A 15,888-nucleotide genomic window follows, 5' to 3' on the forward strand; every position below is an offset into this window, starting at 1 on the left:
AACTAACCAGGGACTGTAATATAAGATGTTACAAAACAGTAAATGGTTTGTAAATGCATTTGAGGCAAAAATTAATGTAATATTTCCACCTGAAATCTACTCAAGCACTATAAAACAACATGAAACTTACATGCTTATGCAGGGGTGGATCTACAGCCGGGTAAGGGAGGGCAACTGCCTTTGAACACCCACCCCCCTTCACCCAGAACTTTTCTAGTTCTGCCCCAGTGCTGATGCAAAGTATTCCCATTTTTAATAAACTACTAGAAAAAATTTGCATATTCACTTCACTGCTACAGCCTCATTCACTGCAGGTGCTTTCTGTAGCTTTTTGAAAACATCATGTGAAAAAGAACGTTTTCACATGACTCTTTTCAGAAAATATGAAGTACACCCTTACTGACCCCATTGAAATTCAGACATAACGCAGCAGCCAGGTGCTGGTGATCAAATAAACCACATTAAAAGATCATCAGAAAGTGTAAGCACTTCTACTAAAACTGTAACAGTTTGCTGGTTCGGAGCATCCAGTTGTGCGCAAAGGTGTCACGTGTCAAATTTTTTCCCAAGGTCAGACCATGCAGTGCTCACATCTCAGATCCTACAGTCCTCAGTTCGCATGACAGGTAGAAAGCATCTTCTCTCTAAAAACAACATGTCAGCTTAGGTTACCAACGTTGCATCTAAACAAACCACAAGACTTCTGGAAGACCTGTGATTACCTTTGGACTGACAAGTGGAGGCCATCAGTCTGACAGCTAAAGTTTGGCTGAAACTGGGTCAATCAGCAGGACATTGATCCCATGTACAGCAGCAAATCTACAACAGAATGGCTGAAAAAGACAAGATTCAAAGTGCCAAAGTGGCCCAGTCAAGGTGCAGACATCAACCCCACTGAAACGCTGTGGTGGTATCTTAAGATAATTTTGCATAAACAAAAGCCCACAAACCTCAAGGAGCTTAAGTGCTGCAAAGAAGAGTGAGGCAAAATTCCTCCACAACAATATGCCAGACCGATAAACACATACAGAAAACAATTATATCAAGTCATTGCTGCTAAAAGTGGTTCTACAAGATACTGAGGTGTACTTAGTTTTTCACGGGACTGCAGAGAGTCCTGTGAAAACTTTCTTTTTCACGTGGCTGTATATGCCCTGTTCATGTCCTAATAGACAGAGGACATGCGCATGTGTCTCAGTTCACTATGATAGTGAGCCATTGTAAAAAAAAAAGAAAGAAAAGAAAAACAAGGTCTTGCTCTTGAAGAGCACTAATGGATCAGAGCATCACTAATTTTATTATGTACACCATACAAAAAAGGACCATACAGTATAACAGGCAAGCTTCTATTTTAGGATGTCCGGTTATGGATCCCAGCTATAAAAGCAGGACAAATCTACATACTTATTTTTCATACTGACATTTTATTGATGTGAAGTATGTAACATATACCTCTGAAAACATTCTAAATGTAAACAAAAAACAGGAGTTTTGTTCAGGTGAGCTGCTGCTAAATGTTTTTCATCCATCCTATGTTTAAAAAATTTGTACAGTAATTTTTGGTAAGCCTATTTTGGCCACCGATCTGACAAAAACAAGCATGAGTGCTTGTAAATTTCAGCATGAGTGATGTAAATGATCAGCATTTTCAAGAATTTCTTGGAAAATAAGGAATTGAAACATGAAACTGAACAGAAGTGTGCGTCAGTAATGACGACAGCTCTTATAAGTTTCCATAAAAGTCTGTGTGAAACGACATGAGTGTGTGACAGTGCCCATGTATGAATATCACTGGATGATGTAACGGTAAGGTTTGATTGTTAGCCTCCATAATTTGGTGGAAACAGAGCTGTTGTAGGATGTGACAGCTCCCCCCTCAGGACTGCATAGTCCACAGTGAAGCGACATGTTCACTTTGAGCTTAAGATTAATATGAAACTGTGTGATTATCTGATGAAACAAACGGTGATGAGCAAGCAGTAGTGGTAGTATGAACTCCCTGCCAGTTAAATCTTATTAATGATAGGATAGAAAGAGTTATTTGACGATTTGACTCGTAAAGAGGTTTCAGATTGTGATGTGACAGCATGTTTTGTGCTGGACGGCTGATAGAGAAATGTGATGACCTTACTAATTGGAGCGTAGCCATAAGTGCAATGTGTTTCAACATCTCAACCCACAGAGAATATTGTGGCACCACTGATTACAGACTGTAACACAGAAATGTGTCTATTTTTCTCTATAATTTTCGATTTAGACACACATGCCGGCTGTATTTATGTATGTAAACAGCCTGTTTCCCCCTCTGTAATTACATCAGACATTGTTGCAGCACATATTTACTTCCACTTCCATTCCCCAGAGCAAGTAAAGCAAGTTTGAAGCATAAAGTAAAGTTGTGATGATTGAACAGAGAATGTGTGTAGTTAGCCATCCATCACACATAAATGCATTTCATCTTAGTGTGGAAAATATGATGGGTTAAGGTTCTTTAATGTATTACACAGAAAAATAAAACATTATATGTTACATTTAACTGGTCTAACTACGTAATAACTCCATTAAAACCCTATGAGGACAAATTACGCCACTATTAATCATTTTTATTGTTTATTGTTTGCTGTTAACTGAATGTATACCAATCAAGTACGTTTAATTTGACCAGATTCCATTAAAAGTAACATTTTACATTGTACTTCTGAAACAAATTTACATGGAAACTGTACATGTAATTCAATTAGTTCAAGTTTTTTTTTAATTGCTGAATTTTTCTGAGTGTACCTTAACTTTTAAACTTGTGCTTTGCCTGAATTTCAACTTGGCTATGAGAATGCTCACTTTACAGAGCATGTGTTGCATACTTTGAACAACTGAATGTTGAACTGAATGTTTGTTGTGTTGCCGGAGAAGCTTTCATCAGGAAACAAACTAAAACGAGGAGCAGCTGAGTTATGTCAGCTTGTGCTGTCCACACTGTGTATATGTACATGTGGGTGTGTACCGGGAAGCAGCTAATGAAAGGCATTACAGCTGCACAGATTTATGATTGCATGTAGGTGTAGATTTTCATGGATCTACAGTGACACACTTCATAGTGTAGGGCTCAAAATCTGGCTTTTGCAAATCAAGCTTGATTTTATAAAAAGAAAATTCTGGCCTTGCACATTTTTTCTAGCTTTCTGTCTCCCTGTTTTTCCCCTTAACTGGAATTTAAAAAAAACCCCGACAAGTCTGCAAATTAAAAGCAGAAGGAAGAAGCTGCCGACAGCCCGGAACCCTTTTCTATGCAAGCTTCCACGGTGTGTTTGCGAGAGAGAAAAAATCAATCAATGATAAAATAAAATTTGCAACATTCGTAACTTTTCCGTCTATCCCCTGATGGGGGGAAGCTTGCGTTCCTGGTTCGCTCTGCAGTTAGGAAGAACAGCCCCAGTTTTGCTGAATGGCCGCATTCAACTTTCAGAGCACTGACCAATAACTTTTCTTCCCTCTTTCACGCGTCAAACAGGCGCACCCACTGTGTAACCCCCTAACACTCTGCTCCGCGTTTAGTCTGGATGGAAAGAGTTGATGCAGACTAGTGGGAAGTTCAGAACAAGGCCCAGCATAACGGAGCTAAAAGGCTAAGACAGCGGGAGCTGTGACATTATCACCCGGGAGGAGCTGGTGTTTAGACCCAAACGCGGAGGGCTGCGCTCTTTGGTAAGCGATCCACCTTTAAATTCTAAAGGAAAAAACAAAACAAAAACCAAGTCTATGTTTCTTTTCTTTCCAGTGTGCCAATAGTGTGTATGTGGCACTAATTTTGTTAGAGACTGACGCTTCGTATTTGCAGGCTGGTTATTTTGTCCAGCTCATAAGTCGTAACGGTTTACTGGGATCGGTATTGAGATGAAGCAGGTTGGAGCTGTTTTGCAATCTGCTTTCAGTACTTTACTTAATCTTAATTCATACTGACCGCTCATTATTCTACTGTATTCTTAACTGAAATTAGTTTAGCATTGTTTGGTCTTCTAATTATGAAGGGTTGTACTTTTCTTCTTCTTAATGCAACTGATTTTACGCACAGCACTTTGCCCATATAATCACGGTCTTATTTTTTTTTTTAAATATATTTCTTTTTAAATCAGTTACTCTAATACTTTCAATAAATTTACTAAAGGGCTACATCGAATACTCATATTTTTTCTAGTCCCAAAAAAGAAAAAATATGAGTATTTGCCTGTGCTTACTGATTCAGGGTTAATTTGCTGCCTTATTCTGACCTTGGTGATAATGCTAAGTAGCTTATATGTGCATGTCCCTGATAAAGTTGAAACATGGAATCATGAATTGTTCCCGAAACAGTGTATGTCAAACAGTATTGTTGCATTTTGTTTACAGTGAGTTACAAAGGATTCTTTCTGCCTGACGGGTGAAGCGTCTCACTGTCCAGTTGTTGATTTAAATGATGTTGACATAATGTTCCATGCTTTCTCATGACACACCCAGATCTAACTTCAACATAGGAACTAATTGACCGGAAAGGAGAGACAAGGCAGATATCTGGTTCTTCTATGATAACTTCCTGGCAAAGTCACAAAGAATTTGAGGTGAGAACATGTGTTGAAAGCTGAATGCTTTGCTTGCAGGTCAACTTACAGGAATTCATCCCATTATGATTTTTTTTCCCTCACAGATATATTCAGCAGACAAAGTTCCAGCCGTGCCATCCCTGCAGCCATGAATGATTCCACTGATGACTATAACTACACGTACAGTTACGACCTAGATTATGGTGACATTGACGATATTAGGGTTGAGCACAGTCAGACAGAACCTATGCACATTTTCTCTGTAGTTATCTACATAATCTCTTTCATGCTTGGTGTGATCGGCAATGGAGCTGTTATTTGGGTGATGGCATTTAAATGCAAAAAGAGAGTCAACAGCGTGTGGTTGCTCAATCTTGCCATAGCCGATTTTGTATTTGTGCTCTTCCTGCCGTTCTTCATTGATTACATTATGCGGGACTTCCACTGGGAGTTCGGTGTGGCTATGTGTAAGATTAACTCCTTTGTGTCTGTGATGAACATGTATGCCAGTGTGCTGTTTCTCACAGTGCTCAGTATAGATAGATACATTTCTGTCGTCCATCTTAACTGGTGTCAGAAGTATCGCACCGTAAACCGAGCTTGGTTCGCATGTGGTTGTATTTGGGGGCTAGCCGCCATCTTGAGCAGTCCCGCTCTAATCTTTCGTGACACGATGACCTTGGGCGACAAGGTGGTGTGCTTCAACAACTTCCACACACACGACCCTCATATAGCAGCCATGAGACACATCACGATAGTGATTATCCGCACCACTGTGGGCTTTCTTTTACCGCTGACTGCTATAAGCGTGACGGGTATACTTCTGATAGTGAAAATGAAACAATCTGGGAGTTCGGTTCAGTTGTCTAGCTTCTCCAAAACAGTCACTGCAGTAATCCTCGCCTTCTTTTTGTGCTGGACACCTTTTCATACTTTCAGCCTGATGGAGTTAACCATACATTCCTCACCTTACTTACACAATTTACTGAAAACTGGCTTTCCTCTCGCCACGAGCTTGGGCTTTTTTAACAGTTGTGTAAATCCCCTGCTGTACATGTTCCTGACTAAAAAAGTGCGCAATATCATCAAGCAAGCCTGTCTGGACATAACCAAGAATTCACTTAGAGAGTTCAGCCAGTCGATCTCTGTCACTGAGATCGAATCTGTGGCAGGAGTTTATGAGAATGGTGTTCACGGTGAGCACGTGGCATCATCAACAATCTGATTGTTACTATCCCCAGACTTGTGAAGCTCTCCATTTAAAAAAAGAAGAAGTGGTTAAGTATTACTTTAGCATAAATGTAGAGGGTTATTAGAGTTGTTAAGATTTTTCCTATGTTTTATTTGGGCAGAGTCACGCCAACTTCAACTGACAATTACTCTTCATGGATAATGGAAAATGGAACATAAACACAGATTCAATATCTTTCCATCTACTTTGCATAAACCTAGTTATCTGCAGAGAAACTGGCTAGATGAAATCAAAACCATTAAGCTGATCAACAGAAAATCTATCTGCAATTATTTTAGTTTCTAATCATTCAAATAAATTGCAAAACAAACACACCAGGAAGTCCCTGCTTGAAGATTTTAATGGTCATGCACGAGTTACCGACTGGTAAAACGTCTGCTTGATGGTTGGACTGCTCCTTACAATAATCAAGTAATTTCAACATGCCTCCTTGGCCAGTGGAAAACGGTGATGGATGACTGCTATTAATATTTTACAACATAAATCATGAAATATTAGACCTTGCAACTATGACTACACATATTTATGTGACATTTAGCCACTTTGTCTGTATTTCAAACTTTTCAATCAAGCCATCTTGTAAGTACTGCTTTGGTTCTTATGGATGACAAAAATAGTCCTTTTTGACTGTAGTCTCCTTTGCAACATAGCATTATTTTTGGTTTTATATTGCCATATGAGCTGCTAGAATAATGTATTAATGTATCTTACGGATGTTTATGCTGGTTAAAAACTGTATGAACATGTTTATTCTAATATATTTTAAAGATATATATCTTAATAAATCTGTTCTTCTGAACCTGACTGTGCTTTAGTGTCTTATTTTATGTGATTTGATAAGAACTAAGAGAAGAATTTGATGTTTTATGTAGACTCAGACAAGATTTCCTGCAGTCCTACATAGTTTGCACGCCATCAACAAAGGTCCAGACATGCATTCACTATTCATTTCCCCGAGGGTCTGCTTACAAATTCAGCCATTCCTGTTTTTTCTTCTTTCTTTTTTTTTCCATTTAGGGTGAACCCTGATTTGTAAGTATTACATCACTGTCACCACCCTGACTGGAAGGATGCTGTTTTATATCTGTGGGAATATATGGACAGGAAGCTAACAATTCTTTCAATCTTTTCCAATCGATTTCACTTCAATTGCAGACGACCTTTGACCCCACAGATACTTTCTTTTCTCTACATAAATGTGCTTATCCAGGTGTATGTATAATACTGAGACTAGACTTTAGGGGTTGGTTAGGGAGGGAAAAAAGACTGTTATTGTCACTGAGCCACATCAGAGACAAACAGCTGTAGATAAGATGGATATCTGCTAAGGAGAGGTTTACATCACTTCGTACTGTTGTTGAATTTTTATACTATTATCTCAGACACTGTTTAGTGGCCCTGCTGTTTGGATTACAGGATTACTTAATCCGTGACGCAGCAGAATGGACGGTGCGCAATCTGCGGCGCAGGCGGTCTCCTGAGGACAGACATAGACAAGGTAAGTAACCGGTCACAACAAACAATTTTTAAAAAATGATTCATTAGCATTGAATACAGTGACATTATTAGCTTGCAGGGCTTTAGTTTGCGGTTGTTACGTTTACGTGTTTGTAGCGGACCGCGTGACGTCTGATTGAATGCAACAATCAGCTGCACATTAATTTAATTTAACGTCACAAAAATGTTAAAATAACGCCTCGCGCGGCATCACTGTCTAATAATACGAGGCTAAGTTTCACGAGCTAACACCGTTATTATTGTTAGCCTGGGAGACATTTAGCCAGCGCAACGTTAACTGTAATTAGTGCCGCATTTCGAAACATTTCCAACATTTTCTGGGCTTCCAGAATATTAAGCGTTGTAATTTAGTCTCTATTCGTGTTGTTTTCAAATGTGACGCACCAGCTAGCTAGCTTACTTCTGTTTTTGTTTTGGAAGCTGCATGAGTGCTAATTTAGCAGCGGTTTATAGGTCAGACATCCGCATTACACATCTAAAAGCGTTGCGGTAACCTGTGAAGCCTTTCAGTGGAGCTAACAGTACACCTTACACCTGATGTCGTGATTCTGCCTCTCCTCCAGCATGTTGCGTTTGCCTGTTGCGACCCGCAGTCTCTTTCCAGCAGCTATTAGCAAAGGAGGCACGGCTGTGACTCACAATGGTAACATTTTTTTTTAATTCTTTTATTTTTTATGAGGTTTAAGGACATCATTGTATTTGTATCGCTTCATAGTTAAACTATTTGTCAGTCATCTCAAAGAACTAAATGTTTTAATGCTTGCCACCCTTGTTACTTTCGCCATTAATGGATTATAGGCTGGATTATAGAGCTCCCAGGTACCACATTTGGTGCCGGGCTGTTGTTGGCACAGTTTAACCAAAGACTGTCATAATGAATTTGTTGTAGCACGAAATGATACATATATTAAATGATGCAATGTGTATATTATGGGAATTGGGAATAATGTATTATATGGGAATATTGTGCAGTAAAATGTTCTGTGTGTGCCCGAAGTTCGCCCTGCATCCACTGCAACAGCAGCAGCAGCCAGTAACCTCCTGGAGGTGTTTGTGGATGGGAAGCCTGTTATGGTGGAGCCAGGAACAACTGTGTTGCAGGTAATGGCTAAACTTTAAGATATGCAATGCCGTGAAAACGTATTGCATATTTTTCACACTTACATGTTTCATATTGTCCAACAATTTTTAATAGACAAAGGTAACCTGAGTAAATAGAAAATGCAGTGTTTAATTGTCACTCACATTTATCAAGCTGTTAATTCATAAATTAACTGTAATTAACCACATGTTTTGGAAAACTGAGCTCAGTTTCTTTAGCCACACCCAGGCCTGATGACTGTAAGACTTGTTTAGTCAAAGAATCACTTAAATAGACAAAGTACAGCAGGCTTAAGGATCTCAAAATGCAACACATCATACTACATCTCAATAAACAGCTGAGAAACAAAATTAGGTTCTAGGTTCTTTATTATTTGTCACATGCATAGTTATACAAGTATAACACACAGTGAAATGTAGCCTGACACGCTCCTCGACATGTGCAAAAATTGGGGGGGGTGTAGAGGAAGAACATTTTATATATATATATATATATATATATATATTAGTATATACACTGGGTGAATGTGCAGTAGTAGCAGCAAGCAGGTGAATTCTGTACATTAATATGAATAGATATCTGACTAACAATTACTGACATCAATCAGTCTGGAAAGTGTTACAAAGCCTTTCCCTCATATTACGTTTGCCAAAAAAATATCTTGATGATCCCCAAGATCATGCATCCTATTACATCTGCTGTAAAAATAATAGCACTTTTTAAAAAAAAGAACATCACACTGGCATTTAGACATGGTAGTGGTAGTGTCCTGGTTTGGGGCTGCTTTGCTGTTTCACAATCTGGACGACTTGCTGTCATTGATGGAAGCATGAATTCTGCTCTCTACCAGAACATCTTGAGGAGAATGTCCAGTCATCACATTGTACTCTGAGGTTCATGCACACTTGGGTTATACAACAGGACAAACCTTCAATCCACTGTTGTGTGGCTGAAAAACAGAACAAAATGAAGTTTTTGAAGTGGCCAAGTCAAAAGTCTTGCTTTAAATCTGATAGAAATGCTTTGGCATGGTTTCCCTCCAACGTGGCTGAATAAAAACAATTCCGCTAAGAAGAGTGGGCCAAAATTCCTCCACAGTGATGTGAGAGACTCATTGCTAGTTATTACAAATGCTTGCTGCGAAAGGTGACGTAACCGATAGAGAGCTTTTGCCCCTTGATAAATGAAATGATCAACTGGAGAATACATTTTCTTTTTACTCGGGTCATCTTTGTCTAATATTAAAATTTGAAACATACAAGTGTGACAAATATGCAAAAAAATCAGGAAAGTGGCAGATACTTTTTCACAGCACTGTACGAGTATTCAGTATAACCCTGCAGTTGTTTTCTGTCACAGGCATGTGAGAAGGCAGGCATGCAGATTCCCCGCTTCTGCTACCACGAGCGCTTGTCAGTTGCTGGAAACTGCCGCATGTGTCTTGTGGAGATAGAAAAAGTTCCTAAGGTACTTTTTTTTTATGATTCCTGTGTGCTACGTTTCAACTCTAGAAAGCCACAAATGTCTCTTTGTGTTTTGTTTCTCTGCCCAGTCTTGCAGAGATAAAAGTATGCCTACTTTAATTATCATGTCATCTTTTTTCATTTATTATCTAGCCGGTGGCAGCTTGTGCTATGCCTGTCATAAAAGGCTGGAACATTTTAACCAATTCTGACAAGACACGGAGGGCCAGGTACCTTCAACCTGTTAATTAAACGTCACTTATCTGTTTTGTAAAGTTTACGGTGAAATTTGGTCACTTTTATTTGTTGTTCTTTAACTTGGTTTGTTGGGATTCTCCCACATGAAAGTAATCTTTTATTAAAAATTTCACAGAGAGGGGGTGATGGAGTTCCTACTGGCTAACCACCCATTAGATTGTCCTATTTGTGATCAAGGAGGTGAATGTGACCTACAGGTAAATTATAGATGATCACCACCACTCTAGATCTGCTCATTATAGTCTTTATTATGTGTAAAACAGATATTATGGGGTTTTGAATTTAGAAATTATTGATTAATTACTAAAACTGAGTGAAATCTCGTGTAAAGGATCAGTCCATGCAGTTTGGCAGCGACAGAAGCCGCTTCACAGAGGGCAAAAGAGCCGTGGAAGATAAAAACATTGGCCCCCTCATCAAAACTATTATGACTCGCTGTATTCAGTGCACTCGTTGTGTGCGGTGAGTCATGCTTTAATATTTAAACAAGTCGAGTTGCCGTGTTCATGTGAAATATTAAAATGCATATATTCTTTTCCTCTTTTAGCTTTGCCAGTGAGATTGCAGGCGTGGAAGAGCTGGGCACCACTGGCAGAGGCAACGATCTGCAGATTGGGACTTACGTGGAAAAGATGTTCATGTCGGAATTATCTGGGAATATTATTGATATATGCCCAGTGGGAGCCCTGACCTCTAAACCGTATGCTTTCACTGCCCGCCCATGGGAGACCAGGTTTTTAGATTATGCTCTACATCTTGTGTAGCTATTTAGGGTTTCAACTAATTATTTTGAGACTTATGTATTCTCTCTTTTTTTTGTTGTTGTTGGTTGTTTTTGGTTTTTTTGCAGGAAGACTGAATCGATTGACGTACTTGATGCTGTGGGTAGTAACATCGTGGTGAGCACTCGCGGCGGCGAGGTGATGAGGATTCTGCCTCGCCTTCATGAAGATATTAACGAGGAATGGATCTCAGACAAAACCAGGTTCATTTCACATCACCCAAACTTTGCATCATAGACATAGACTTGTGCTTGGTGTTTACATTATTGCTGAACTGCTTTTTGCTCGAACTTGGCAGGTTTGCTTATGATGGGCTTAAGAGACAGAGGCTTACTCAGCCAATGGTGAAAAATGAGTCTGGGCAGTTGGTTCCCACATCCTGGGAAGACGCGCTGACTCGAGTTGCTGGAGCAGTACGAAATTCTTAATTGAATTACAGTAACTAAGCTCATCAAAACATTGGATAGCAATTTAAAACACTGATTCAGAATACCTGAATACCAACCGTTTTTGTTTGACAGTTGCAAGGAGTTGAAGGAAAGGACATTGCTGCCATTGCTGGAGGTTTGGTCGATGCGGAGGCTCTCATTTCCCTGAAAGACTTGCTGAACCATTTGAATAGTGACAACCTGTGCACTGAGGAGACGTTCCCCATGGCTGGAGCAGGGTAAAAAGAATACCAGAAATGAAAATTGAAGCCATTGATGCACACACGTCCAACTCTTTTACTAACTGACTTTTCTAGATCTGACCTGCGTTCAAACTATCTTCTGAACACTGGAATTGCCGGGATTGAAGAAGCTGACCTGCTACTTTTAGTTGGAACTAACCCACGGTATGAGGCTCCATTGTTTAATGCACGGGTCAGAAAGGGGTAAGTAAATCATGGCTGTTTAACAATGGAAACTGTAAATCTGACAACATAAGTCTGTTCTTCTGTGTAAACATTGGTGTCTCTGCTATAGCTGGCTGCACAATGAGTTACATGTGGCTCTGGTGGGAAAGGAGGTGGACCTTAGTTACACATATGAGCATCTTGGTGAATCAGCCAAGATCCTTGAAGAAATTGCTTCAGGAACTCACCCATTCTTCCAGGTAACACTGACCTTTCTTTTCTTTGAATGTCATCAATCAACTTGAATGTCTCTCACTAATTTTGTGTGTTTTATTCTCTGTTGCAGGTCATGGCCAAAGCAAAGCATCCTGCTGTTGTAGTTGGCAGCGGTTGCCTGCAGAGAGAGGATGGGGCTGCGATAATGGCTGCTGTGTCAACCATTGCTCACAATGCTCGCGTCAGCAGTGGAGTGGAGGAAACCTGGAAGGTTCTCAATGTGCTTCACAGGTCAAATGCTTGTAAAAATTATTAGTAAAGTTTTTAATAACAATACCATGTTGAAAAGGAATTTTTACTGTAGTGAGTGTAACCTTTGTCCTCATCTTATCAGGATTGCCAGTCAAGTAGCTGCACTTGATCTGGGGTACAAGCCAGGAGTGGATGCTATCAGGAAGAACCCACCCAAAGTTCTGTTCCTACTTGGAGCTGATGCTGGCTCCATCACTCGCCAAGATCTCCCTAAGAATAGCTTGATAATTTATCAAGGTCAGCTTTTTGCAAAACCTTAAAATTCCGGGTCACTGTGGAGTCATGCAAACACCGGCACAGAAAAGCAAAAATTGAACCCATGACCTTTTCTCACTGTGTAGGTGTTTTTCTCACGACATAATCTGCCATGTTCCCACAGTTCAAAGGCATGCATATCAGGTTACTCTGTGATTTAAAGTTTGCCCTTGCTGTCAATGTAAGCGTAAATGGTTGTGGGTTTTTCTGTGTTAGTCTTGTGATAGACTGGCAAACTCTCCAGGGTGCACCTTGCCTCTCGCACCATGGCAGCTGGGATAAGCGCCAGCCCCACCACAACTCTGGATTGGATAAGGGTTAAGAAAATAGGTGGATGTATGAATAAAGAAAAAGTTTTTCTTTATTTACAGGTGTGACAGAAAACTAAATTATTTAAAGACATTTAAATGGCTTAAGTGCCCAAATGGTATCTCTACAACATCCTTCACTCTTTATCTACCCCTCATATTTTTCATATGTTGCTAGAAAAATGGGAATTGGGTGCAAAAATGCATGGATATGCAGTATTTAAGGGAAACAATATGACCAACTTTATTCTTCCACACAGCCTGAACTCTCTTAGGCAAGCTTTCTTGTAATTTCTTCAGGTATAGTTCAGGAATCGTTCTCCAGGCTTCTTGAAGGATAATTCAAACCTCTTTTTTTGGCTGTCGGCTGTAATTTGACATACCTTTGCCTCTTCTTCCAGTTTCCCTCCCTTAAAAATGACAGTCAGCCTTCCACAGAGACCATTTCTGGTGAGGCTTGAATCAGAAGGCCTGGAGAACTGTTGCTCAATTCCACGTTAAAAATGACAAGAAAGTCTGTTTAACTAGAAGCAGTTCAAGACTTGCACAATCAAATGAGGGCACGTTTGGAAAAATAGTGGTAACCATTCCCTTAGGGACTTGAAGAATACATGTTGAGGAACAATAAGTTTGTTTTTACTTAATTCCAGTTTTCTGTTTCGTAATGCCCAGGTCACCATGGCGATGTCAGTGCACCAATGGCTGATATCATCCTTCCCGGAGCTGCATACACTGAGAAATGTGGCACGTATGTGAACACTGAAGGTCGTGCCCAGCAGACCAAGGTGGCAGTGACTCCTCCAGGCGCAGCCAGAGAGGACTGGAAGATCATCAGAGTCTTATCTGAGGTGAACCAGAGCACAGCATAAACATGCGAGGCTCAGGGAAATAAAATGTGACTAAATGCTCTGTGTTGTTTTCATACGCTTTTAAGCTTGCTGGAGTGACTCTGCCGTATGACACTCTGGATGAAGTGCGTGATAGGCTGGCAGAGGTTTCCCCAAATCTCGTGCGATATGATGACGTAGAGGAGGCCAACTATTTTAAGCAGGCTAATGAGCTATCTAAGGTCAGCTGTTATCTTCTTCTAGCATTTCTATTTTTAGGTGATCATAGAGGGGGAGGAAATGTAAAGCTGGATTTAAATGTTGGTTTGTACAGTTAATTTATCTCTGTTTATGTCACACTGTTCTGCATGATATCTGGCTTATCTATTGCAGGCAGTGAACCAGACTCTCCTTACTGAACCTTTAGTTCCTCCACAGCTTACTGTGAAGGACTTTTATATGACAGGTGGGTCACGAGTAATCCAGTTGAGCAGTGCATGTCTTTTTTTCTTTTCTTTTTTTTCCCTCTGGCTAATGCAGGTCTAATCTTGTTTTCATTCCAAAGTGCTCTAAGTGTATCAAGTACATCAGTTAATTAGAACAATGTTTGTTTTCTTTTCATAGAGAGAAAATAATGTAGTAATACTAATGCCTGTCTTTCAAAGCATAAGGAGGGACACTTAGGCACTGTGTTCCTGCTGAAGTGATCAGTGAAGTTACAAGAATTTGATAAATACAAATAGATATTAGATAAAGCCAAACATTTCCTCATAACAGTGTTATTAATCCCAGATAAATGGAAAATATAAAGTTGAGCGAAAAGCTACTGTATTTGTTGCTGTGCTAATATAGAGAGGATTTTAATCTGCAGTTAAAGATGGCAAAACTACTGAATGTATAGCCTAGGAAATGTAAACAGATTAAAAAAAAAATTATGGTTGTGTTTTCATGTAACATACATTCAAAATCAATGATGTATATTGAATATAGTGATTTGGTTTTATTAAGTTATTCATGTTGATACAGGAATATCCTTGAAATGTCCCTTTTTTTATAGTTTTGAATTAGTGACATTATCCTAGATTGAAATAAATACTCATTTTATTATTATCATTATTATTATTATTACGTATATGGTTAGAGGAAACGGAACCCTGCTGACAATTTTGATTTTTTTCAGAGCATTGCAATCGGGCTGTTGTTAATTTGCAAAAGGCATAAGGAGGAATTAAAATCAGCAATTTACATTACTTTTAATTGCAGATAGAACATCTAAAGTAAATAAATAAATAACAATAGCCAATTTAACCAAATAAATAAATCAGTAGTAATGAGGAGCTGCTAGTAACTCTGTGTGTGTGTGCGCAGTGATTTTATTGTTTGAAAAAAATTATAAATGTACTTTCTGTAATGTATAGTTACCATTACAAGCTGTCTGCTTATAGCCAAGTTTATACAAAAATAATCTGCTGTGATTACAAATTTGTAATTTACAGCAGGTTTTAATTTTAGATTCTAATTTGACACTTTTGTTTAAATATTTTTGATATTTTAGCATTAAAATTGTAAGTTATAATTCACTACATTATGTAGTAATGGTCTTTTTACCATTATACATGGTCTAATCTCAATGGTCTCTGTGTGTGTGTGTGTGTGTGTGTGATAGATATAAATTTTGGCCGGTAATTTGAGGGTACATTTAAGAATTCAATCTTTACCCACAGATCCAATAAGCAGAGCCTCCCAAACCATGGCGAAGTGTGTGAAAGCCGTCACAGAGGGGGCACAAGCTGTGGATGAACCAGCCATATGCTAAAGCACAAATGGATAGCCATCCAGTTCCTAGACGATACGCACAACTCCTTTATTTGCACTTTCCTAGAAATGTATTTGCACTTGTTTTGACTTGGATATTCTACTATAGAGTAAGTTTCATAATGTGAGCAAACATACCTGCAGAAATGTGTCTTAAGTGATGTAGGCTGAGTGAAAATGTCATCTTAGATCTGCCAAGTATTCAAAGATGCACACCTCACAGTTTGTTTTTTTTCCCTTCATCAGTGCTCACATTTTTGTAGGTGTGACCAAAGATTAAAAAATCTTTGTTTGTCTTTCTGTAAAACTGACAATATATTTTCCTAGACATATTTAAAATAAATAGTATTTAAAAAGTGTAGCTCTTTGTA

The 15,888-nt window shown here is 39.1% G+C and overlaps 2 protein-coding genes across 3 annotated transcripts; both read left to right on the forward strand.

Moving 5' to 3' along the window:
• Nucleotides 1-3,325: 3,325 nt before the first annotated feature.
• Nucleotides 3,326-6,630, forward strand: cmklr2 (chemerin chemokine-like receptor 2). Its single transcript, XM_082507246.1, has 3 exons — nt 3,326-3,702; nt 4,492-4,592; nt 4,679-6,630. Exon 3 carries the CDS (start codon nt 4,723-4,725, stop codon nt 5,797-5,799), a length of 1,077 nt encoding a protein of 358 aa, XP_082363372.1. The 5' UTR covers nt 3,326-3,702; nt 4,492-4,592; nt 4,679-4,722; the 3' UTR covers nt 5,800-6,630.
• A 277-nt stretch (nt 6,631-6,907) lies between these two features.
• LOC309690266 (NADH-ubiquinone oxidoreductase 75 kDa subunit, mitochondrial-like) lies at nt 6,908-15,878 on the forward strand. 2 transcript variants are annotated; one of them, XM_082507244.1, is made up of 19 exons: nt 6,908-7,038; nt 7,209-7,324; nt 8,342-8,445; nt 9,806-9,913; nt 10,063-10,139; nt 10,283-10,364; nt 10,499-10,629; nt 10,715-10,900; nt 11,018-11,152; nt 11,248-11,362; nt 11,471-11,616; nt 11,695-11,823; nt 11,915-12,044; nt 12,131-12,291; nt 12,395-12,549; nt 13,548-13,723; nt 13,810-13,944; nt 14,096-14,168; nt 15,427-15,878. In XM_082507244.1, the coding sequence occupies exons 1-19, from the start codon at nt 6,923-6,925 to the stop codon at nt 15,516-15,518; spliced, it is 2,367 nt and encodes a 788-aa protein (XP_082363370.1). In that variant the 5' UTR covers nt 6,908-6,922; the 3' UTR covers nt 15,519-15,878. The 2 variants fall into 2 exon arrangements, with proteins under 2 accessions (XP_082363370.1, XP_082363371.1); XM_082507245.1 differs by adding an exon at nt 7,908-7,987 and having other exon boundaries at nt 7,007-7,324; nt 15,427-15,870.
• Nucleotides 15,879-15,888: the final 10 nt, after the last annotated feature.

Source organism: Aulonocara stuartgranti (genome assembly GCF_965226115.1).
Source record: "Aulonocara stuartgranti genome assembly, chromosome: 16".
In the NCBI taxonomy this organism is placed as follows: Eukaryota; Metazoa; Chordata; class Actinopteri; order Cichliformes; family Cichlidae; genus Aulonocara; species Aulonocara stuartgranti.

What these genes read in the sequence shown, in the direction of transcription:
- LOC309690266 (XM_082507244.1), top strand. Translation starts at nt 6,923, where the DNA reads ATGGACAGGAAGCTAACAATTCTTTCAATCTTTTCCAATCGATTTCAC. An exon ending in TGAGGACAGACATAGACAAG is followed by an intron (nt 7,325 to 8,341) that starts GTAAGTAACCGG and finishes GTGTGCCCGAAG; the next exon opens with TTCGCCCTGCATCCACTGCA. An exon ending in GAACTCACCCATTCTTCCAG is followed by an intron (nt 12,045 to 12,130) that starts GTAACACTGACC and finishes TCTCTGTTGCAG; the next exon opens with GTCATGGCCAAAGCAAAGCA.
- cmklr2 (XM_082507246.1), top strand. Translation starts at nt 4,723, where the DNA reads ATGAATGATTCCACTGATGACTATAACTACACGTACAGTTACGACCTA.